At 30.7% G+C, this 26732-nt stretch overlaps 2 protein-coding genes across 2 annotated transcripts; one reads left to right on the plus strand and one right to left on the minus strand.

The window, feature by feature from the left end:
* The first annotated feature begins 8138 nt into the window (after window positions 1-8138).
* Window positions 8139-10783, plus strand: LOC111020438 (uncharacterized). The gene is given in 2 exon segments (XM_022297119.2): window positions 8139-8554; window positions 8556-10783. Coding segments are annotated over 2 exon segments (2241 nt in total). The 5' UTR covers window positions 8139-8363; the 3' UTR covers window positions 10606-10783.
* An 11927-nt stretch (window positions 10784-22710) lies between these two features.
* On the minus strand, window positions 22711-24314 carry LOC111020381 (IRK-interacting protein). Its single transcript, XM_022297034.2, has 2 exons — window positions 24162-24314; window positions 22711-24058 (listed from the first exon to the last, which is right to left on the minus strand). The coding sequence occupies exons 1-2, from the start codon at window positions 24225-24227 to the stop codon at window positions 22754-22756; spliced, it is 1371 nt and encodes a 456-aa protein (XP_022152726.1). The 5' UTR covers window positions 24228-24314; the 3' UTR covers window positions 22711-22753.
* Window positions 24315-26732: the final 2418 nt, after the last annotated feature.

Below are 26732 nucleotides of genomic sequence, written 5' to 3' on the forward strand. Positions count from 1 at the left end.
CGTTGCATTTCGATAATCATTTTGTTTTTGGTTTTCGGTCCATTTATTAAAAATATCATTTTAAGAATTAAAAACTAGAAAAATAATGGGTTTTTAGAGATTAAAAATATTGCCTTTGTTTTTACAAATTCTAAAAGTAGATTGTCTTTAAAGGTGTGTGAACATTTGGTTCCAACTATAGAGACACTCCATATTTATTGTGTGTAATCATGATATCAAAAGAATGGTATTCAAATATGATTCACTTTTTTGAAACTTTTTTCTTTATATATTAAATTATTGTTCAAGAATGATATCTTGAATTTTTCTTATTGTCTGTTCGGTAATGTTCTCGTTTTTCATTGAAAAATATAAGCATTTGATAATTATTTTTATTTCTGATTTCTTTTTTTTTAGAAATATTCCCAAAATTATATATAAATTTTGAAAAAATGATTTTCTTATTTCTTATTTCTGTTTACAATTTTTTCTATAACATAACTAAAACTATTGTTTTTTCATTCTTGGACTAATAATAACATAAAAATAAAATTTTTACTTTTTGAATTCTAATTTAATGGTTACTTTATTTTTTCAATAAAATTAAATAAAGAACAAAAATAGTTGCCAAGCATATATATATATATATTTATGTTTTTTTTAATTGAAATAGAAAAGAAACATGAATTTGAAATATTCTTTAATATTACATATATTTTTTTATCAATGGTAAAATGAAATATGAAAATTTACTTTTTTTGTTTGTTGTATTATATGTTGGTGAAATTATATATCTTTTAAGTGAATTAATGGTTTTATTGAGAGGAATTAATATATTTTGTCATGCTAGATTAAATTGTGTTGAAATTAAATTGTTGTATTTATTAATCGAATATATTTTAAATAATTTATCACAATATATTTTTGGTAAATATGACTAATGGATAAATTACACCTTTTACTATTTCCTGTCTATTCATCCTTGAGTTGATTTATTTCATGAATTATGTTTTGTTTAGAGCAAAAAAAATTTATAACTTTATAACATTTATAATGTTAATAAAGCATAATTTTTTTAAAGATTAAATTACAAGTTTAGTCCCTGAACTTTTAAAATTATATCTAATAGGTCTCTGAACTTAAAAAAATTTATAATAAATCCTTAAACTTTTAATTTTTGTGTAATGCTACTAGGTCTATGATTTATTAAATATTTTTTTAAAAAATAATTTACTAACTAACTAAATACAAAATTGAAAGATTATGGTCTAATAGTAACAAAATTCAATTTTACATCCACAAATCTATAAATTCAGAAAATGTAGAAAAATAAATGACCCATTAGACAAAAGTCCAAACTTTAAGGATATATTAGACATAAGATTGAAAGTTCAATGATCTATTACACATTCAATTCAGAGATCTACTAAACACAACTTTGAAACTTCATAGATTAAACTTGTAAATATGATAATTTTTTCTATGAAAATGAGATTCTTTTTTTAATTTCTTTTAATTATTATTTATATAATACTTTATATCAATTATGCTAGATTTACAGCCACCCGAGCCAATAGGGCGCGAGCTTTCGAGAATATGAACCAATGTTGAGCCTAAGGTTCTTACTTCAATTGGGCTTTATGTGACATCTTCATATGTAGGCTTTGTGCATGTTTGAGCATGGGCTTCAGCTTTTCACATTTCTTCAAGTTTATCCTATCTAGAGAATTCACGCCAGTGTTTCTATTTGTCACTCCGTTTTAAAAAATGACAAGATGATTTTTATTAATAAAAAAATGTTCATTTCGATTTTTCCAACTATTTTATAGGTTTAATTTTGACCATCTTACCCCTTCTATTTAGTTATTATTTTTAAAATAAAAATAATACTCTCCCTCTTGGATGGTTTTTTATCATTGGATCTATATTAAAATATTTTTACTATTATTTTGGAGTAATTTTATCATTTAAATATAAATTTTTTCTCTCTCACTGTCTTCCTCCTCTCCCGGGCCACTTCTCTCTCTTAAGCAAAAAAAAAAAAAAAAAAAATCAAAATACTTTATCTCCACCTTGAAATCCTATTTTTTTCAAATTAATTTTATCTCTAAAAAACTCTCTCTTTTAATCATTTCATTATATTTATTTCTCATTCAGTGTCGAGTAATTCTTTCTCCACCCATCAAAATTTTTTACTCAAATTAATAACCCACCTAAATAACTTTTTATCTCTTCTTCTATTTTTTTTTATTTTAAAATGCTATTGAACTTAATTTTTCATTTAAAAGTTAGAATATAAAATTTTTTTTATCACTTGTTTAATTATAAAATATTAAAAAGTGATAGAATTTCAAAAGTTTTGCGATCTCTGCACTTAAAAACTCTCTTTCCACTCATTTCCAACCACAATTTGAGGTTTATTCTTTCTTTCTTATTCTTATTTCTTTTTTTTTTCTTTTCTCTCATGATCTTCAGTTTTAAGATTTATTAATCTAGATCGCGTTCCAATCTTTCAGAGCGGTGTTGTTGGCCAGAGGTATTTCTTCTTCTTCTTCACTTTTATCTCTCACTATTTTTTGAAAGGTTTCTTAAGTAGTGTAGTAGATCATATTTTAATTTTTTAGAACAGTATTTTTATCTCTCACGATTTTTTGAAAGGTTTCTTAAGTAGTGTAGTAGATCATATTTTAATTTTTTAGAACAGTATTGTTTATGACTTTGAACATTGGTGATAGATAAATATATATACATAATTCATTAACAAATATCATTCGTCATATTTATATATTCAAAATCAATTATTGAATAAATTTTTTTTTTTGGAGAATATTAATTAATCTTAGTCTTAAATAGGGGGCAAAAAAAAAAAGATGGTAGCAGAAATATTGCTAATAATGGTGGTAAACATATTAACATTCTCACACATAATTAGGATAGAAAAAGATTGACTAATGATAATTTGGAAAAATAGAATATAAAAAGTTTTGTTAATATATTTTTTAAAATTAATTAAAAACTTTATTTCTCTTTTACTTTTTCTTATAGAAATTTTGTGTCTTTTTCCTACCGACCTCTCGCATCCAGATGTTTTGGAGTTACATCATGATTAAAAATATTTTATAATTAATTTTGTCACTATTTTTGTTTCAAAATTTTTACAAATTACAAAATTTTAATTATTTAAGATAAATTGATAAATTCATCATTAATTTTAATTTTAATTTTAATGTATGATCAAATAAATTAAAAATATCACATGCACGTGTTAAAAATTTATTCGGGAACTTCAAATCTCAATTTAAAAAGTTTTGAGGTGCATAGACTTTCCTCAGAAAAATTGATTCAACAATTAATTTGATTCAACAAAGTTGGGCGTAATCCGTACTGTATGTAGAAATTATGTAAAGGAATTCCAAAATTCTAACTTAGACTTTCCTCAGAAAAAAAAAATTAAATAATTAAAAGAATTCTAACTTAGACACAACAGCCAATAAAAGTGACTCTTGAAAAATTGCCTACAATTAAAAGGATATGGTCATCAAGTCATACCTAATTTAGTCTAGAAATTATTGGAGGACGCGACGATGTTCGTTGGCAATAAGGACCAATTTAAATAGTAAAGGAATTAGAGCGAATGGGTTCAAACCATGTGTTCGTAAAAAAAAGTCTCGATAGTCACAATAAATAAATCTTCGAGATCACTCCAAGATAGAATTTATCCCCTGATACTTTGGTAATTGCACGCTCAACGGAGAGAAGTCGGTTATTCAGATTACTTCCTACACGTGTCTCCCCGTGTGAGCGAATCTCTGATGACAAGAGAGAAATAGTAAAAATACTGGGAGATCATGAAAATTTTGAAATCTTCATCTCACGGTTATTAGGGAAAACCTCATTGTAGTAATCTTATTTAATATTTTTTTTGAAACACCTTGTTTAATAAATTTATGTGGATAAGACAGTTGTTACCCTTTAAAAGCTTCTTAAAACGTGACTCTACTATTTCATGATGTTTTTAACTGTATGGAATCTATTTTTTTTTTACTGTTTGTCACATTTAAAAAACGTCGTAAATAATGAAAAAATTCTTGTCATTTCCTACCAAAAATGTACCTCTATCCATTCGTGACGTTTTTTTGAGTGTCATAGAATTAATCTCAATTTTTTTTATTTATCATGACATTTAAAAATTTTTTATTTTATTTTTAGTTGAACAATCATAAGATAGTATTTGAATCTTAAAAATTTTAAGGAAAATATAGATGTCTTTACAATTAGTATACTTTTTTATTGGCTAAATTATACCAAATGTTTTAGAATTGTAGGGTTAATTCCATGAGTTGTTATCATTGAGAAGGCTTCATTTTAACTCTTTAAACTCACTTTTAAGCTGTGTAAAGAGAACTCTTTGTCATCTTCCTTGATTAGAATTTGTATAAAATTTTGACTTTGCAGCTGAATTGTGGCTTAAATGTTTTGGGTTTGAGAGGGAGAAAAAAAGGTGAAGTGTAGACCAACAACGACTATTAGTATTTACGGGTCAAACTGAAAATAGCTCAGTGGTAATTGACATATACTTCGGTTCGAATCCCCTCTCCAACACATTATACTAAAAAAAAAACTATTAGTATTTATGGGGTATTATAAATTTTTGTAAGGTCATTTATCTTTTTAATGTGAGATCTTTACCATGTCTTTTTTTGGTTCATCGGTCTTGGCCAAATCCTATTTTTGGACCGAATGTTTGTTTAAGTGTTTTTGACTCTAATACCATGTTAATATTCATGAGGTTCCATTTCAAAATCAATTGACGGTGAGAGGAGTAATCCATGTCTATTATAAACCTTTGTTAGATCCATTATTTTCTCAACGTGGGATCCTTAACAACAACACACCCCAGATATTATCAAGAAAAAACGATTGTGCTATCATGGACAAACCACTCGCATTGGTGACCTAATGGATGAACGAAAGGATTTTATTTTTTACTTTTTTTATAGATATAACTTATCCTGCATATTAAAATTAGCTAAAGGGTTAAAATGAAACTTTTGAAACGATAACGATATCAATTCTAAAATTTAGATGCATTTTATATAATTTAGCCATTTTTTACATGTGGGATTCATAGATTTTCTCCTATATATATATATGTATGTATGGGATCATAGCAGCTATTGGTTAACTTGGATATTAATTTACCTATAATCATAATAATCATTCATTAACACATACTTTACTTTATTTGTTGTATTTGCAATTATATTTTTAGCCTAGGTTAATATGGTTCTAGAACAAAAAGCAAAAGATAAAATTTTGACACTGCCACCAATCTCTTAATTCAAATATTAAAATATTGAATGTCAACAAAAATAAAAAAAATAAAAAAAATGTTAAAATCTCAATTTTATGGAAATGATATTAAAAGCGAAAACAACTATTACCTATAACATCAATTTTTTAGTGTTATAATTTAAACATGAAATGCAAATAAGGATCTATAATATTTAAAGTAGGTTACTAATATTTTGACTAAACATATTTATGTTTAGGTTAACCAATAATTTGAATGTTGAACCCTTCAATTGAACCTATAAAAACATCAACACTTCAATTTCTCTCTTTTTTTTTTCTTTTTTTTTTTCTGAAGTTCAAAATATGTGGAGATGGTAATTCAATCATTTTCTAGAAGAGGAAATCTAAACTAATAACTAAAAAAATGGTCAAATATTTGTTGTCAAATGCACTAGAAAAATCCTAGGAAAAAGGGTGTAATTAGATGATGAATAATGAAATCAATGTCTTTTCATTCTCTATTTTGAATTTTGATTGTCAACAATTAAGGCCACAAATGTCCAATCCACCTTTTTATGGATCCAAACATTTTTTTTTTCTTCAAAATAATTGCTTACAAATTAAGGTGAATGACAGTTGTGATTCCATAGCTACAACATTATTAATTTCTATAAATTAAGGTTTAAATGTGATTTATAGTTTGGTTTATTTCGGTCCATATAATTCAAAACGTCTATTTTGATTTTGATTTTAATTTTTATTTATTTTAGTTTATAAATTTTTGAAATATTCCTTTAAGGTCTTGCACTTTTTAAAATAATAACACCATTTTGATCTATTTGTTTCAATCATAATTTTTGCATGGTACTTCATTCTCTAAATTTTTTGAAATGTAATAATAAATTTATATTTAAAAATTTTCATTGGGTATAAAATTTGTATCAAAATTTTGCAGTTAGGAATCAAAATGTCTATTTTCTTGTTTTTAGTCTCTTTTTTAAAGAAGAAAAATAAAAAAAATATTTGTAATTGTTTTTTTTTATTTTTATTAAAAAGAGAAATAAGGATACATTTGACAATCATTCCAAAAAATGAAAATTTTTGGGTTAAAATAAATATTTTGAAAGTTAAAAACCAAAAATAGAATAAAATTTAAAAGTTTAAAGATAAAAAAGAGGGACTTAAAAGTTTAAATTAACTGTTTTTTAATGTGAAATATGGGCATATGTCATTGAAATTACTCATTGACCCATTGATGAGATGTTCAACATTCATCTAAACCATTCAGCCTAACTAATACCCAAATATATAGTTTTACATTAGCAAGTGAAAAAGAAAAAACTTTTTGAGTATATAAATAAAGATAATATCTCTATTTATATAATACATTTTCAGAAGGTATTTTAAAATAAAATCATAAGACTTAATTCTAAAAGGTAAAATATTATACCATGGTAAAGATAGGAATGAGTAGAATGAAAATCAAATTATAAACGTAACGATGTAGAATTGTGTTTGAATCCTCTCAAATGACAAAAAAAAAAAGTCAAACCGAACATAGTTCAAGTGGTTAAGACACATATCTCTGACCATAATGGAGATTATAGACATTAGAAACATCTTTTTTTTTCTTTTAAACAAGAAACATCCTTCTTAGTATGAGATGTTTTTAGGAGATTTCAAAAATAAATCCATTTTGAAACCCGAAGTGGGTAACATCATACAACTATAAAGATATAAGTATTTCAATAATGTCTTTCAACACTTTGTTATAGAATACTCCTTACATAATTTGAACAATACTTACCTATATAACGATCAGTAGAAACTCGTGTCAACGCTTTCTGATATTGTATATTTATATTGATCTATTTTTATTACGTAACAGATAAATAAATCACACTCGTATTTCTTTAACCATTAAAAATAAATGATAGGTATAAGTCGGAATATAAGAAAGTATTGTTCCTACCATATTATAATAATAAGTTTCTATACACAAAAAGGAAAAAAAAAACAGAAAGAAAGAAACAAGATATGTCCTCCTTACCACCCCAACAACTAAAGACAAGTAGGCAAAGAGTATGAACTAACCAACCATCTCCTAAGACATGTGCATTCCACGTGCCTACCTCATTCCTCATCCCTAACCCGAAAATTTGTTCAAAATACTTAAAAAAAAAAAATTCAATACGAAGTAGATATCAATGGAGACATATAAAATTTAATATTAATTTTTATATATAAAATATTTCAATTTTGAAAATTTAGAGGGTAAATTAGAAGAAAACTACACCGTCTTAATACTGTCTGAGAACGATTTACGCTTTTAGTTTTCTGTTTTGGAAAATTATACTTTTTTTCTTACTATTTCTTTAATTTTTTTTCTTTTTAAAGAAAATCTTTAACGGGTAGTTCATTGAGAATACATTTGAGTTCTTAATTTTAAAAACAAAAATAAGTTTTCTTCAACAATCTTTTTTTGTTAGTTTTCAAAATTCGATTTAGATGAAAGTAATAGTTATAAGTTTAATTTCCATCCACATAAATTTTTTTAGTACAATAAATTTAGCACATTTGACTTCAAAAATAACAAAAAAAAATATGACTTTATCCATTTGAGCTAAACAAAATTTTCTTTTTTAATATTGTCGAGCTAAACTGACGTAAAACATATAGACTAGAGTATTAAATTTTCATAAACATATCAACGTGTCCACCAACATTTTTCATACAACACCGAATTCGAAATTGAGACGATGGATCAACAACATTTTTTTTTATTGCCAGGAATATTTTCATTTTTGTAATTTCTTAACATCGACATTTTATCGATATTTTCACAACTCCCTCCCCTCCATTGCCATTCCGTCATTCCCCGTCCTCCTCGGAGCTTCCCTCACATGGCCCCATCATGTCTCCCTTCCCTCTCTCTCTCTATCGCCGTTTTTTCCAAACCCCCATTTCCCCCTTTTCAGACTTCACAATTCTCCCCCTCTATTTCCCCATCGGAATCCATCCTCCCAATGGATGATTCCCCGGAGCCACCCACCGCCGCCGTCTCTCTCTGAAGCTCTGTTTCCTCATCAATGGCGGCCGCCGCCGACGAGGTCGCTGCCAGAGCCGTCCACCGGCGCTACGAAGGCCTCTTAATGGTCCGCACCAAAGCCCTCAAGGGTAAAGGCGCCTGGTACTGGTCTCACCTCGAACCCCTCTTGCTTAAAAATTCCGACACCGGATTCCCCAAGGCCGTCAAGCTTCGGTGCTCCCTTTGCGACGCCGTTTTCCGCTTCGAATCCCTCGAGAACCGCCTCCGAGCATTTGAAGCGCGGGACTTGCCCTAATTTCAACTCTCTCGCGAACGCGAACCCTAATTTTTCCCCTGTTTCTCGTAAGCGTAGTAATTCCGCCGCCGCAGCAGACGAGGACGAGGAGGACGGCAGCGGCGGCGGCGACGGTTCCGATTTATTCTACGACATTCCGCCGCTTACGGTCTACGGCGGGTCCTTCTCATCCTTCCCACCTCAACAGAACCAGCAGCAGCAGCAGCATCCGTTTTTGATGTTATCAGGTGGGAAACAGGATTTGGGGGCGCTGGCTATGTTGGAAAACAGTGTGAAAAAGCTTAGAACTCCAAGAACTTCACCTGGGCCATCGCTGAACCAGACCCAAATCGATTCTGCGCTTGATTTTCTTGCAGATTGGGTGTTTGAATCATCTGGGTCGGTCTCTGTTTCGAGTTTGGAGCACCCCAAATTCAGGGCTTTCTTGAATCAGGTGGGGTTGCCTTTGATCTCGTCTCGAGATTTCGCTCGAGTACGACTGAATTCGAAGTACGAGATGGCTAGAGCTGATGTAGAATTGAAAGCCAGTGGTGCCATGTTCTTCCAAATCGCCTCCAATGGCTGGAACAAAGCCCAAAACCAAGAAGATAAGACCATGGTTCATATGGCTCTGAACCTCCCTCATGGGACTAGTTTGTACAGAAAGACTCTGTTTCTTAGCTCTTCTGTTCCTTGTAAATTTGCAGAGGAAGTGCTTTGGGATACAGTTTTGGAAATTTGTGGAAGCAATAAGGAGAAGTGCGTTGGGATCGTGGCTGATAAGTTCAAGGCCAAGGCATTGAGAAGCTTGGAAGATCAGCATCAATGGCTGGTCAATCTTCCATGTCAGTTCCAAGCTTTCAATGATTTGGTTAAAGATTTCACTAGAAAGCTCCCACTTTTCAAGACAGTAGCTGAAAACTGCAAAAGGGTAGCCCATTTCTTCAATTTTGAGTCTCATGTCAGAACAATCTTCCACAAGTATCAGTTGCAAGAATGTGGCCATAGCCGCCATACTTGTTTGATAACGTTACCCACAGCTGACTCTGAGAAGATGGAAGCTATGGAACTCTTCGCAATGGTGGAGGATGTGCTCGAGTCCGCTCCCGCAATGCAGTCGGCCCGGCTGGACGAAGCGTTGAAGATGCCATCAATGGAGGAGACCACTGCTGGAGAAGTGTTTTACTTAGTTGGGAACTCTGAGTTCTGGAATGAAGTGGAGGCTGTGCATTGTTTGATCAAATTGGTGAAGGAAAGGGCTCAAGAGATTGAAACAGAGAGGCCATTGATAGGCCAATGCCTTCCCCTTTGGGAAGAATTGAGAGAGAAAGTGAAGGATTGGTGCAGAAAGTTCCAAATCTCAGAAGAATCAGTGGAGAAGATAATTTCAAGAAGGTTTAACAAAAACTATCACCCCGCTTGGGCTGCGGCGTTCGTGCTTGATCCGCTCTATCTGATTCGGGACAGCAGCGGGAAGTACCTCCCGCCATTCAAATGCCTTACGACCGAGCAGGAGAAGGACGTCGATCGGCTGATAACCCGGCTCGTGTCGAGGGAAGAAGCCCACATTGCACTGATGGAGCTGATGAAATGGAGAACAGAAGGGCTTGATCAAGTGTATGCAAGAGCTGTCCAAATGAAGGAGAAAGATCCCATTAGTGGGAAACTGAGAGCTGCCAATCCACAGAGCAGTAGGCTTGTTTGGGAAACATACCTAACTCAGTTCAAATCATTGAGAAAAGTTGCAATTAGGCTCATTTTTCTTCATGCCACTTCATGTGGCTTCAAAAGCAATGGGAATTTAGAAAGAATGGTGTGTTCTTATGGATGCTCAAGAGCTGCAACTGAAGGTGTTAAGAAGTTGGTTTTCATTTCAGCTCATTCAAAGTTACAGAAGAGGAATCTTTGCAGCGACGACAACAACGACGGTGATGATCTCGAGTTGTTTGCAGCAGTAAACAGTGAAGATGATCTGCCTAGTGAGGCTGATAGATCATCTTCATTGTAACATTTTTTTCTTTCTCTGTTGCCTAGTTTTTCATAAACACTTATTGCAAAATGTTTCTAATCTATTACCATAGTATTGAAAAATTTTCCATTTTACCTTTGAAAATCAATTGTGGGGCCCACTTTACTTGTAACATTGTCATTTGTCACATAGTTAATTGTAAGAAAAGTTTCTACTACTCCTTAATCATTATCTTCTAGACCCCACACTATTCTTAAATAGTAGTATAATTATGGTTGATGATGAATAAAAATAGTATTTATATTACCAAAATTTTGCAATTAATTAAATGAGGAAGTAGGAAATTTTTTCTAGTATTAGTAGAATACTTCTCTTTTTGTTCACACTATTTATTTTTTAGAAAGAAATTATTTAATGTTGTTGGATCACACTAATAATATTGACGTGGTTAACCATGAATGAAGGTAATATCTATAATTCAGTACAACTACAACTTTTTTTTTCCTTTCCTACTTATTGGCAATTTCTTCGACCCCACTTTTCAATGTAATGTTCTACCCACTTGAAATTATGAGGTGAAGATTCAAGAAATCGCTAGATTTGCCTTATTTTACCTTGAAAAAGAAGAAAAAGAAAATGACTTTCTACCGTAGGATACAAATATGGTAAAAATAATTATAGTTGACTTTTGATCAACTAAAAAGTATACATCCTAGGGGAAATTCATTAATTGAGTGTTGCTTTTGAATGAAACAAAAAAATAAAAAGGGAAAAGGGGAAGGTAGAGGCCAAGATGCTTCTTTCTTTTTCCTTGTGAAGCAAAATTTGTTTCAATAATTAATAGTGGCATTCCAATGACAAGTAAAACTTTGTAGATATTAAGGTAAGGGGTATGACATGTTAAAGGGACAAGCCTTCTACTTTAAGGGCATTGATTGAATGTTCTTGACATATAACATAGTACCATTCAAATTGTGAGTTGAATCATCATGTATCTAAGTTTGAGGTGAAAGAAACTATCGCCATGGGGGAAGAGTTACAAATGTAACATCAAACATTTACTTGATGAACATCAAATCAATCAGACTCTTGACTTGAGGATTGGTGAGGCCAAGACACTTTACTAGGTTGTCTCGTGGTGAAGTTCATGAAAATTTTAAATTCGTTACGGAGGCTCTTGTGGTACAGGATTAGTCTCAAAAGTTATAAAGGTTAAATTATAAATTCAATCTTTGAACTTAGTTGTGTAGGTTTAGTTTTTGTGTTTTATGTTGATGTGAAAAATGAGTGGTCGATTAGATTAGGTGATCCAACGTTAAGTCGAACCAGTTGTGAACGGGAGAAGGACGAGATGTCAACTCGAAAAATTATGATAGACAATAATCTGCACAGAGGGAGGGAGAGAAAACATTGTGTGATGCCAGCTGACCACACTCACGATGTTTAAGTCAGTGAATGAGCTTAAGTTTAGTTATTATGTAGAGAAGAGTGGAGTGAAAATTATGTACCTCGAATGGTTTATAGCCTCCATAATATTTATAGACGCATGGGGTTGCCCATCACTTGGTAGAGGTCTTAAAGACCTAGTACGGTGGCCAAGTTGAGTCCGATCTATTTTGGGGCTACCTCAAACTTAAGGACTCTGGCCTGTGTCCACCCTGGTTAGTTTTGCGAGTTGATCCATTCAACCTTGGGCCTTGGTAGTGTCGGGAAGGTCGACATGCGAAAGCTCGGACCTCTTCTATGGTCCTTCTTTTGGTTAGCTCGGCCCCTAACGATTTGAGTTGCCCCTATTTGGTTGCCACCATGTGGAATGAGGATGTGTCACATCTGCATGCTTAGCGCAGACCTAGATTGGCTCCTGTGTGTCCAGGTGGAGCGCGGACAGCCGCCCTTGAACTGTGCACGATCCTCAGTCTTGTCCCCCAACATTTAAAAAAATTGTAATAGGTCTATGAACTTTTAGTTATTTTCTTTATTTAGTCCCATATTTTAATAAGATTCTAATAAGCTCAAACTTTGAACTATCAATTTTTGTGTTTAATGTCTCAACGGTTAAATCCATTAGTCAAATGCTCACGATGTCAAACATTTAAATCTACATGAAATCAACTCGTCACATAATTTCAAAACTAAAGCAATTAACTTGTCACGTATACCGTTATTTAAACCAATAAAGTCAACAACATAGACCATTCAACACACATACTTGAAAAAGATCAAACAGCAAATTATAAAATTTATGTGATTAGAATAACTTCACTTATTTTTGGAGAATAATTAACAATTTGAAGATGGTTTCAGGATATACTTGAGTGTACACCATGTGTATAGGTTTCCTCGTGTGCAAACAAACATAACCATATGCTTGAATATTATGTTTATCTATCCATGTGAATTAGTAGATAGGTTAATGATTTGCTTTGAAAATTTTCCATTTTTTTCATCTTTTTATTTGTTAGAACATCATGCCTCTTTATGCTCAACAGTCATTATGGTTCCAAGCTAAAAGATTAAGCTCATAATTTTGTTGTTTGACCTTTAAAAAGTATAATTTGTTCTTAAAATCATATGTTTTATTCAATGGAGTTGTTATTATGGTGATCGGAACAACAAAAATTACATTTTTTAGTTACTGAACATATTTTCAACATACGAGTAATTTTTTCTTATAAAATTATAGTCCATAAAGTTTAACTCAACTGTGGTTTAAGGGTAAGAAAAGAGATCCAAAAAATTGATTCGATCGATTGGAATCGGCTAAACCAACATTGGTTGATTGATTCATTTGTTTGTTGGTTCAGTTGTCGGTTATATTTTTTCAGAACCGACAAGTCGGTGGGTTGGCGGTTATGCACATCCAAATTTCGATCGACTGATCGACAATAATATACCTATTAAATTATGTTTTTAGACATTAGGTTTGAAGCCCTCGCCCCTGACCCTGGAAGAGAATTTGAACTTGAATGTAAATAATAGTGAAAAATAGTATATACAATAGAAATAATGAAAAAAAAAAGAGAATAAATTAAAAAATGAAATTGAAAAATAATAATAAAATTGTTTGTTTTTCGACAAATTGATCGACCAAATCGATAATCAGTTCAGTCAGCACCAGTTCCTGCAGGTAAACCATCGGTTTCTAGATTTTGAAATTGGTAGTGTCAGTTTTCTGCGTCGAGGTCGGCCAAAAATCGACTTCGATTGACCGATGCTCAACCACACTATGGTTAATCATTATACATTTGTCTTACGTACTATATGTTTGAATTCCCACTCGAATAAATATTTATTAAAAAAATGTTGACTAATCTTTATTAAAAAAATGTTGAATAAATATTTGAATGAAAAAAAAAATCAATACATAAAAAGATAAAATTGGAAAATTTTAAAAGATTTAAGAGTGATATTGAAGAAAAAAAATTAGGGACACAATTATATAGGTAGTCTATTAAAAATCAAAAGTGTTTAGTTGGTATAAATTATGATTTCATTTAAATTGAAATCTTTAGATTTTAAAATAAAAAGCGTTTTTATTCAATTTTAAATGCACTTTCAAGAAATATCAAGTGGAGAAATAAAATGATTATGAAAGGTGTGTCAAGTTGCTAAAATGTCAAAGATTATATCTCATATAATATAGAATATTGTTTCTTTATAGGACAATCCATTTCACTTTGATTTCACCTAAACTTTTCATTACCATGTCTATTAATTCTTAAGTTTAAAAAAACTCTATTTTAATTCTATTTCGTTGCTGACCCACCACTAAAATTTTGACAATTCTCTAGGGGCCGTTTGTTTTATGGAAATCCGAGATTTTTATTAGACGACATTTGTTTTGAGGGGATGTAAGATACCTGGAAATTTTGAGATGTCCGAATATCCTAGGGTGTCTATACAGAAGACATCTTATAAGTTTTGGATGCCCTTTTGAAACACGGGTTTCCAAGATTGTGTCGAGGGTATCCACTTTTTACATTTTTGTCATTAATTTTTTTTTCCATATATTTTCTTTCATCAAATTTTTTCTATTTTTCCTCAAGAAATTATTTATTTTAAAATTTAAAATTTATAATTAAAATGAATTAACATACCCATGGTCTAATAAACAACTTAATGTTGTTAAGTATATTTGTACATTAGATTTACATGTAATTAAATTGCAATTAAATTATATAATATCTCCATTAATTTTTAATATTTTGAAGGAATTACATTATTAAATAATATTTATTATCATAAATAAATAATTTTAAAGTAACATTTTTTTTATGACCAACCTACATGTGATATTTTTCCTTTTCAAAGAATATAGTGTGATGATATGATAAATAAATTTCACCCAAGATAGCTTAAATTATACGATTGCGTTTTTGGAAAACTATTAAAGTTGAAAATGAAATATATATTAAGTTGATATGAATTAATTTGTTTTACAAAATAACATATAAAAAATTAAAAAAATTAAATTAATTCAAATAAATCTATTATATTAAATGAATTTATAAATTATATAAATATTCGTAGGGACATTTTTATAACATTCTATCAATTTAACACATCCCAAGAATAAATCCTACAAAACAAACGTGACTATCCAAATATTTCTTGATACCTTTATAAATTTACCTACGAAACAAACGTGGTTATCTAAACATATTGAATATCTAAAATTCTGGACATCTGAAATTTGAGGCATCTATAGATGTCGGACATCTACATTCTCGAAAAACAAACGGTCCCTTAATCTTTAAAAAATTTTAACATTGGACAACAAAACATAAGTACTCACTAGTTTCACCACATGAGTATTGTTCTTGAATGAATGAGTGATAATTTAACACGATGTGACACGATAAATAGTAGACTAACTGAACAAAAGAAGGATAGACACGTCGACAAAAAAATTTGATCGGGACGATTTTTTTTTTCCTTTTTGCAATGAGGTCCTTCTTTTGTTGTTGAGATAATTAAATTCCCTGTTGGAGGGTCTTTTTGAAAAAGATGTATGTATTGTAAAGACTAAAAAGAAAGGCCATCTTAAAATGGTTGGTTGTTAGTGGAACATTGAAACTATTTGGACAATGATTTAAAAGCTTGGGGTTTTGCCGAAAGGGATCCAACCACTATTTTCCCTCTTCATCACTTGTCTTCTTCTCCATACTATATGATAAGATTTTTTTATGTATGGTTTCAAATTTGTGATGTAAATTCATAGGGAACATCAATGAGATTTGCGTATATATTTCTTTTAGCGATCGGTGATATCTTCATCCTGTTTGAGTATAGGGGTTCGATTGCTCGAATGCAATATCGAATGGATGTTTTTTTGATGGGGTTGGTTTCAGGTGGAGAATTAGAGAAAAAATTCTCGACCCTATTAGTCCCTCCACTTGAAATTTGTACACTTAACATGTTTCATGATTGTCACGTTGCACTACATCATTTCTAATTAATTGAGTCAATGCTGACATGCTGGTATATGTAAGGGACGATGAACTATTGTTAAGGATTTATTAGATACAAAATTGAAATTTCATATATATATATGTAACTTAATTTTTTTAAATTTGGAGATTGGTAACTCAACCCTAAAATTTTAGGTATTAAAATTATAATTCTAACTTATAAAATTTCTTAAAGAAAGTTTAAATCTCCTCTCTCCAACTTATCCTTTTAATGGCAAAAAGAATAAGAAATTCCGATGGTTGGTATGAAACTTTTCAAAATATTTACATAATATTATTTTCATTAAAGTAATTATAAATATAAGTTACACTGTAAATGTCTTAACTAGCTAGTTGAGCTATCTTCAAATTAATATATGTTAATTAATTGTATTGTAACAGTTCATAATATACTACACATTCTTAAAAAAAAAAAATATACCTACACTTAGATTAACTATAATTATTGACTGACGGTAATCGTTGATATACCTTGATTAACTATAACTATTTATGTATGTTCATTAAGTGTAATCATTAATATCTAATTATTGAGAAACAAGTGTTTAATCTTTGATATTTTTTGGTCTTCCTATTTTCAAAAAATTCATTTTGATCCATGTACATTTAAAGATCAGTGATCGTTTTTATTCTAATTTTAAAATTTTAAAACAAATTCTATAACCAGAAACTAAAATAGACCAAAGTTGAAAGTATGATAAAAAATTGAGATAAAAAATTAAATGAAGTGACCAAAGTGATCCCTTTTTTAAAATATAGGGATCAAAATAAATATTTAAAAAAATACAAGAACTGAAATAGACAAAAATTGAAAGTACGAAAGCAAAAATTTGACATTTTAGAAATACAAAAATCAAAATGAACAAAAACTGAAATCGCGGGAATTGGAATACGGGGATAGTACACTAACCTAAACCTTTCCATCTGTGAGAAAATTTTAGGTAAATTATGTTAAATTTACAATTTGAAAAAAAAAAATTAAATCTCGTTATTTAGATTGGATCAAAGCCCAGTTTGAGTTTTTTAAGAGCTCCAAGTCCATTTTAAATGTCTAGAAAATATCATACATACAAAAAGAAAAAAGAAATCAAAAAGTATTTTCATATATTTACAAGGGCGATAATGTAATCTCCACACCTTTCTTTTTTTTTTAAGGATAATTAAAATTTTCCTTTTCTAGAATCTGGTTTTTGTTGTATTTTCTTGAATATTGAGATAGTCTTGATAGGCACTTAAATAAATAAAGAAAAACATATTTATTTGGTAACTATTTTTTTAATTAAAAATAAATAAAAACTTAATTTTGTTGGACGGAAAAATTTTTTTTTCCCTAAAAAGTGAGAAACAAAGAAATATAAATAATTGTCATATGCTTAAGTTTCTCGACAAGAAATGAGAATGTTATCAGGGTCCTAAAACTTTTTATAAAGTTCTTGTTTTTTGTTTCTCAATTAATGTTTCTTGTTTTTCGTTTCCTTTATTTTTCAATTAAAAAACAAAGTGTTTCTTGTTCTTTCTTTTTTATCGAAAAACAAAACAAAAATTTGTTTGGTAATCCCCTATTTTTTGTTTGTAACAAAATTTTAGATAAAAAAAAAGTAAATGTTTTATATGAAATTTAATTTTCCAAATTAAATCTTCAAATTAAATATTACAAAAACTTTAGTTAACTTGTTTGTTTATGTGTGACTAGATATACATCTGGAAATACATTTTTCTTTTTTGGAAAATTAAACCATATATTAAAGTTTGGTATATATGTTTGGCAGTATTTTTGGCCCAAAACACTTTATTTTTAGATAAAGCAATTATGGTACGTTTGGAACTGCTCTTGGCCCAAAAAAAAAAAATAAAATCTATGTAAATTTATCCCTTTATCAGATATTAAGTCATGTATTTAATTTTTGTGCCCACGGTCTGGAGGACTTTTGAATTGGAGGGGAGCGTTGGCCTTTGTGGCGAATCAAGATCTTATTTCTTAGTCTCTTCCCTTCTAAAACAAGTCATGTCTTTAATCGTGTAGACTCTACAAAATTATATTAAACTGATAAGGTAATTAGCATTACAATTCTTTCTATTTAAAGTCTCAAAATTATTATAAGTTGTTCACAACTACCTTATTAACTCAAATTCATAGGTCGGTCGTGCTCTCACATTTTGAGGATTACCCAAATGATTAGGCAAGACTTCTATTTATTAGTACCATATTGCCATTCATTTTTCTATATGATAGAGGTGAGTAAAAAACTCTGAAAAATCGATCCAACAAATAAAAATCGACTGAATCGACGTCATTCAGTCGATCTGATGAAATTTTTGGTCGAAATCGATTTTTTAATCTACAAAGCAGACTAGAAGTCGATCGATCTAGCCGGAAAAATGATTTTCAACCCAACCAACCGATTTCCAAACGATTGTGATAGTCTTGATGGGCACTTGTTTTCAAGTTTTTTTCTTTTTAATTCAAAATTTGTCTTTCTTTATTTATTCCATTCTCTATTCTTTCCTTCCTCCATTTTTTTCTTGCACTGTGGTCTCTTTCCCTCCATCTCACTTTTGTCTCTTTCTTTTCCTTTCAAGTCTTTACACCCTCTTATTGCCTGTTCACTCTTGCTAAACGCAATGACCATAGTAAGAGACTTTTTTGTGTTCTTTTTCAATTCATTTTTTTTTTGTTATTTCTTTAGTTCTTCTTCATGTGTTTCAGCATTTTTCTTCCTATTTTCTTCTTCTATTTAAATATATATATATATATATTCTAAATTGAAAAATCGATCGATCGAACCAATCAATTTGCCGGTCGGTGCAACGAAAGGAACAGAAACGTGTTGGTTTTCATTTTCTGAAAATCGACCTAGCCAGTTTCAACAGGGTTTCAGCAAAAAAAAAAAAGGAAAAAGGGTTCCGCCCAACCAATTCTTACCCCTACTATATATGGACAACATCTCAATTCTATTTCTATTGGGAGAAGAATTTGTGATTGCATTACAAACATCTTTCCTTAAACTAAGCCTATCTGATGATTTTAAGCTCACGATCCCATATTTCTCATTTAAAATTTTCACATTTCGAAGTAAAATATATGAAAGTATTCTAAAAAATCTAAAAATATCATAGTGAACTTTCGCTACACCAATGCTTTAACGAGAAACACACGATAATACTTTTAAAAGTGTGGAAACCAATCAAGATAATTCGTTATTAGCCATTTTTATTACCGTGCTTATAATTAATTAGAGTAGTTTTACTAAATGTACTTATTTTAAAGTATTTTCAAACACACCTTTAAAAGTAAGTGAACTAGTTCGATCAAAATAACTTTCTAGATTAAATGTTGCAGTTTGTCGCTTACGCGTACCTATGGCAAGGGTTGAGATCGACATGAATCCTTAGTGTATTTAATATCCCTTTACAAAGTTCGATAGACCTCGAATGATACTTTACTTCGATAAAAGACAAATTCATCATCATGGTATTCAAGCAAACATATTAGAACAAAGGTTTGTTTATGTATAAGTATTTCATTTCACGTACTATTTTTCAAAGTTATCTTAAACTCAATCTACAACATACTTAACTCTTTTGATCAAAAATTAAAGTTTTGAAGAGATAACCGTAAAAACTATTTATAATTTATGAGTGACATTCCTCTTCAATAATATATATGTTAAAACCTAACTACATGCAAGATTTTAAATGCAAAATTATAAAAGATAAAAAATTCATAAAAAAAATTATTTAGATACATAGTAAACATCAATTCATCCCTTGTATCAATGTTTAGAAAAATTTAATACTCTTACTCCATGCAGCTATTAGATTCTCATTATTAAAGGAAAAAAAACACACACAAACACTGCACTGTTCACAGTACTTACAATTGGAAAATGGTAAATTTCTGTCTGTTTCTGTCTCTCTTTCCTTTTGGGTGAACAATAATGGAGGGTTTTTTAAGCTTTAAGGCTGTAAAAAGCTAAAGTAAAGTTGGATTTTGACTTAAAAAAAGAGAGCTTTTATTCATAAAGTTGTCCCCCTTTTCTTCTTTTTTTTTTTCTCTCTCTCTTTTGTATAACTTCGAAACAAAGCATCCAAAAAAGTTTTCCAATCTTAACAAACCATGGACTCTCCATGGACCAAGATAATGGACACCACAACATCTCCTCCGATTATTTTTATCACTACGTCTTTGATTCGATCAGGTTGAGAATAATTTGGAATAGTGTATTTGCACCAAGAGAATAACTCACGAGGTGAGACATTAGTAACATTTCTTACAGGTCGATGGTTTGAAGCTCTACTTTCCTGTTTATAATGGTAGGAAAAAGAACCTAAACATGTAGAAACTATCCATAGAAATACCGAAAGATATTTGATACTAAGAGAAAATAATTTAAAAAAAAAAAGAAAGAAAAAGAGAGCCCACATTTAACATCACCAAATGCAAATGGACCACTCCTCATAAAGAACACTTTAATCAGCTTTTTGTTTTTTTACCATACATCTTCCAAAGGAGGACATTTTAATCCTTTCTAATCACATACAACATAGAGCTGACTTTTTTTTTCCTAAGAAATGTATCAAATTTTTTTATTTTTAATATACCACGTGTCACTCTATTTTATTTGGTCGTCTACTCTATTTTATCTCACAGTTTAGTCTCTCTCTTTTGTTATAGGCAATTACAATACCTCAAATCGTTCGTTTAGGTAAATGGAGTTAGTGACCAGGAGTACCTAAAATTATAATTCAAAGTTCATAGGTATAATTAAAAAAAATTAAGATTAGAGATTGAATAAACATATATCTATCAAATCAAGAGATTTTTTCGAGGTTCCTATTTCCAACCAAAAAATCAAGGAAGTGTTTTTGTGGTACATTTTAAACAAGGATTTCTCACCTTATTTAGGACAAGGTCTTATAATTAAAACTTGACCTTCACTAAAATTCTTGCCATTCTTGCCATTGCTAAGAACATATTATCAAATCAGAGGTTTACAGACTAGAAACACACCAAAATTTCAGGGCACGATCAAAGAGAATAACAAATAGCGAAAGCAACTTAGGTTAATGATGAGTAGATAGGAGAAAAAATATCAATCCGAATATAGCTCAAATAGATAAGGTACTTATTACTGTCCTTAAAGCAGATGATTCGATCTCCACCCGTGTCATTGTTAAACCCGAAAAGAAAAATAACATAACATGGAAAGAAGATAAAGAAAAGTATGTGACTAAGAGGGGCATTTCCCCAAAGCCCATCCCCACCACACATGGGAGGGCAATTTTGCATTGGTTTTTGTCACATGAAAAGTAAAAAACTTTCCCCATCTCATTATGCAATTCACATTCATATTATCCAACACAAACTCCAAATCCTCACTTTGCCATCCAAATCCAAAACTACAACTTACCAACTCCTTGAAGTCCTTCCAACATGTAGGACAATTCTCCAAATGGGTTAGTTGAGATTATTGATTCAACATTTTTTTTTCCTTCCCACTTCTCTTATTAAGTTATTTTTTAATGTTATGATGTTTTTTTTTTGATAGTAATATAAGTTTTAAATTCATGGATCGAACAGAAAAATCATCTATATATAATATTGTTGTAATCCAATCCTTAGTATTATGAGTGAATTACCCACATCTGAGTGGAACACTGGACGTAGCCCTTAGTGGTGAACCTGTATAATTTTGTTGTGTCGTTTTTCTTATGCTTTACAGTTTTCTTCCTTATTTACATATTGTGGTGTATTTTTAATATTTCTGTGGAAGGGGAAATTATTGAGAGAACCATTAATTTTCGAACAAGCTTTACTAACAACAAAAATTATACTAAAATTTCATATCGTATGAAGTGCTCATATCAAACTTAAAATAAAGAATTCTCGGAAGACATTGATTGATCTAGAAGTTCTTTTTTGCTCCGAACTTCAATTGTTTATCCGTTGAGACGATATATCTCTATCGTTCATCCTTTCTTCTTTTTAGTTCAACAATTACAGAAGTAAGAAAAATCACACTACCAATTTTAAAGATGGCGGTATAGATATCTTCATTTTGTTTTTTTTTTCTAAACGATATTTATTTTGTTGAATTATGCTCAAATTCGTTGTTCATCCTCGTTGTGTTAGCTTACAACAAAAAAACATATTTATTAACACAATGTTACATTCGTAAAATTCATCCTTGGGTCATGTTTCAGTCTTTGTATGTTTGTCTCTTTAATACAATAAAACCCAACAACAAGTGGATTGTACTAGTTGACTTGGTCATGATGTCATTGGATCAAGGTTATTATTTAATTTAATAGATATTTATTCAACATATTAATAATTTGATCATATTATCAATAAATATTAATAATTAAAACAAGGTTAAAATTATTAGTCCCTATAAATTCTAAAGCTTCAACTGAATTTCAATAGTCTTTCTTACCTATAATATTTTCTTTAAGCTCACGAATTAATTATCTTAAAAACAAACAAATAAATAAAAGTATCTTTGATTCACATGCCATGTGAGCCATTAATTTTTTTATGACATCAAGAAGATTTGGTACGTTAAATAAAAATATGGAAACTTAAATATACAATTTTAAAATTATAGACACTGAATTGAAATTAAACATAAAATAATGGGAATTAAATTTGAGAGGAAAAAGAAAAAGAAAATTTAAGTAAAAAAATAATTTCATATTAAAACATGAATTAATTATTATGATTGGTGGTGGTACCTACACAGAACCTTACACTTTATCAAATTATCAAACACATAAAATCCCGGCGATACCATGATTCTCACCGTCGCCGGAGCTGTTTCGTCGCCGGCGATGTCCTCCATGTAAACGCCGTCGAACCTCGCTCCGGAATCCACTCTGAAGATCGGCAAGCTCGGGTGGACGGCGGTGGCGAGAAGATGAACCAGCCACACGCTCTTCGCCGCCGCGAAGAACGCCTGCAGCAGCGGCTCCGGCCAGGCTCTGTTCCACTCCAGCATTGCTACGATGTCGCTCATTTTCCGATCGCAGAATCTGCTGAACTCCTCGCTGAAATGCCTCGTTCCTTTGCTCAGAACCTCCTCCCAGGTCAGGCGGTGGAGGAGACCGAACGCCGCGATGTTCGATTCGGTCCGATCCGAAGGGTTCAGGATCTGATTCGGTGAGTTCTTCTGAAACCCTATCGATTCGAAGTCCTCGAAGAATGCTCTGTTAAGCAGCGCCTCGAGGTGGAAGGCGAGTGAGATTCTAGGGTTTTTGGATTGGGGGATTTTGATTTCGTTAGGTTGGAGGAGAAATTGGAGCCTCTCGTGGATTTTGCCTCCCATGTGACGGAGTTGCATCGTCAGTGACCGGCTTAATTGCCGAACTGACGATCGAGATTCGGAAACCGAAGCCAAGAAATTCTCGATTATTTTGTCCGAAACGGAATCGCTGATTAGAACTTCTGGTTTCGATTTCCGCGGATTTGCAGCGCATTCGTCGAGTCCAGATTTCAAGGTATGGCAGTAAATTTCGAGTTTATTGAGTTTGTTCTCCAATTCCGCCATGGAATATTTCAGCCTCGAAGCTTCGAGAACCGCTTCATCTCTCTTCCTCGTCGCCTGAATCAATTTGTGTGAAATTTCCCCCAATGCTATCTTCCAATGCTCTTCTCTCGCCGCCCAATCCACCGCTTCGTTCATCGATTTAGGGCTTCTCCGCGTCAGCGACGACACAATCGACTTGAAAATTCCGTTAGGGCTCGCCATGGAGAAAGATTGCTTGGCGACGCCATTGTTGTCCAACGGAACAACGGAGAATTTTTCTCGAGCGTGTGGTCGGCACTTGCTGCAGGAGACCGCTCCTCCGCCGCCGCGGACATAGCCGGCCGACTCCGGGCGTTTCTTGCTGCAGCGTTTGGGAAGAACTCCGTCGCCGCCGTGCGAATGGTGGTGGAGCGGCGTCGGGTGGTGCTTCGCTCCGGCGTCCGTACGGTTAGTGAACTCATCTTCTTCCTCTGTTCTCTCACTGTCCTGAATGATCTGTAACAAAAAAAATTAAACAAATTATTCAATCGGGTTCATCTTTTTGATGATTTTGAACAGAAATTGAAGCTGAATTAAACTGAAAGAGAAAGCGAATTACAGGGAAGAAATGGGGAGAGTGGTAATGGTGGAGAGGAGAGGGAGAAGAAGGAGTGATATTTTTCATTTTTTTTTAATTTTAGTTTCTTAATTTTTGCTTTTTTTTTTCCAGTCTGAGCATTGGTGTTAGATATATATATATATATATGAGAGAGAGAGAGTTTGAGTTTGTTGGTGATTTTTTGTTTTTTTCTCTGTTTTTTTTCATCTTCATTCATTTTTTAAAATATTTTTTCTTACATAAATTGTTATATATTCAATAAAATAGTGAAACATTGTCCAAGAAAATAAAAAAGGTATGTAAAAATATGGGGCTGCCTAAAAAAATAGGGATTATTTTTAATAGGGATTATTTTTACTTGAAAATTTTCAAAATGTCTACTTTTATTCTTTGTCCGTAATATGACTTCAAATATTTGTATTAATGTATTTATATGATTGTGTAACGGTGTCACGCTGGTGAGTTAAGATAAGTTTCGACTTATTTGAATGCACATATTAAAAGTAGCAAAATAATGACAATGACCGAAATATATTTTTCTTACTCTTTCGAAATTGTTTTCTTAAATTATTTTTTATTTTTATTCCTATTTATGCTTATATTTTATTTATCATAATATAAATAAGAGAAGTTCTTTTTTTAAGTACAACGTGGGAATTCCAACTTACAATCTTTTTTTAGAAGGAAATATATGTCTTAATTGAATAAGGATTTCATTAATGATTGTGATGATAGAAACTTAATTAATAGAGGTATAATTCAAAGTTTACAAACATGATCTAAAACTTTACAGAATTTAGTGACGACTAAATAGATACATAATGCATATAATACTCGATTAAATATATAATTTAACATAGTTTTATTTGGTTTATTCAACATTAGTTAGTAAATAGTAGTATATAATACGAGCTAAGTCTAACCATAACCATATAAAATTCGGCTCCAAGAAGTTTAACTTGGGTTTACATAATTTATACTTGATTGAAAAATCTATAATTAGTACGGATTATAAAATGCGAGTTTTATAGGTCTAAGTTGTTTATATAACCTATATCGATATAGTTTGTATGAAATTAGTGTCAACATAAACATAATTCAATGATAATTGACACTTATTTCTTACAAAGTTGACGTAAATTATTAAACATGAATGGATAGCGGATGTATTCATGAACTTGAGTAGGTCAAAAAAAAATTTCTAAAGATTGCTTTTTGGGATTCCCTTTGTGGGTTGGGTTACTTTTTTTTTTCTTTTCAAATCTCTTTCTTTGTGCTTTCTTGGTCTCTTTCTTTTGTCCTTTTGGTCTTTCTCCCCTAACATTCTCAAGTTCTTCTTCCATTTTATTATTATTTTTCTAAATTTTTTTAAAGAGAATATAACATCTCTGTCTCTTGTCTTTTTTTTAGTTATTTGAGCTTTTGGATTTATTATTTTACTAAAAAAGAGGTTTTTGGATGTAGTCACAAATATTTTAGTGAGGTTAAAAAAACACTATTTCATCTTGTTTACCCTTAAACTTTAATTTGTAACGATTTAATATTTGTACTTTTAAATTGGTAATAGCTTAGTCTCCGAAACTATATATATGTACAACTCAATTTCTATAGCTTTGAGTATGTAATGTTTTAGTACTTGTCGTGAAAATTTTTGTTAAGGTTTAATAAGGTTTTTTTTATATGTGTAGATCAATAAATTGATGAGGGATCTAATGTGTTATTTTATTGTTGTGTATAGCTTTTTATGCTTTTTCTTTTTGCTTTTCTTTTTGCTTTTTTATGGTCTTGTTATTGTCTTCTTTCTTTTTATATCTATCCATATGAGTTATATTAAATTGCAGATACAAAAATGATAGAATTATTTTAGATTGGATCAAGTACAAGTCTTCAACAGAGGTTGAAAAAAATAGGTAATAAAATTAAATAAGAGGAAACACTTCTCAACAGAGGAATCGATAAATAAGTTTAGTAGTTACTAGCATCATTCAAATGAAAGAAAATAGAAATTAGAATTGAAAATTTACAATAGAAAATGAGGTAAAAGTTAGAATTTTTAGTGGTTAATTTTATAGGTGTAGCATTAAGTACTACTATATAGTAAAGAGAGTTTAAAATGGGAATGTAATAATTGGGGCTTTTTTTTTCTTTTGGGAAAGAAATTCATAAATGAAAAGTTAGCAAAGTTTTTTATCATTTTTTTTACAGCAATTGTTATGAATTTATTCATTATTAACTAATTGTTGAAAATTGAATGTTTCTTTCAATCATTAAATCATGTAAGTAATTGATGCAAGGCATTCAATAGTAATAATAATTATTATTTTATAAATAATAATAATAATAATTAATAACGAGAAGAATTGCCATTTATTTATCATTATTATTGACAAAAGTGCATAAATAATACCAAAGAAGTCAAAGCGAACATAGCTGAGATTGGTATACACCTCCAACCAAGAGGTTGTGAGTTTGAATCCCCTCCTCAACATGTTATACTCAACAAATCTTAATTTTTACTATTATTATCCCATTTTTAATATTCCGCATCATATTTCTCAATCGTTTTGAAGA

This window comes from Momordica charantia (assembly GCF_013281855.1).
Source record: "Momordica charantia cultivar OHB3-1 chromosome 10 unlocalized genomic scaffold, Mcharantia_2.0 BLBB01000010.1, whole genome shotgun sequence".
NCBI classification, from domain to species: Eukaryota; Viridiplantae; Streptophyta; class Magnoliopsida; order Cucurbitales; family Cucurbitaceae; genus Momordica; species Momordica charantia.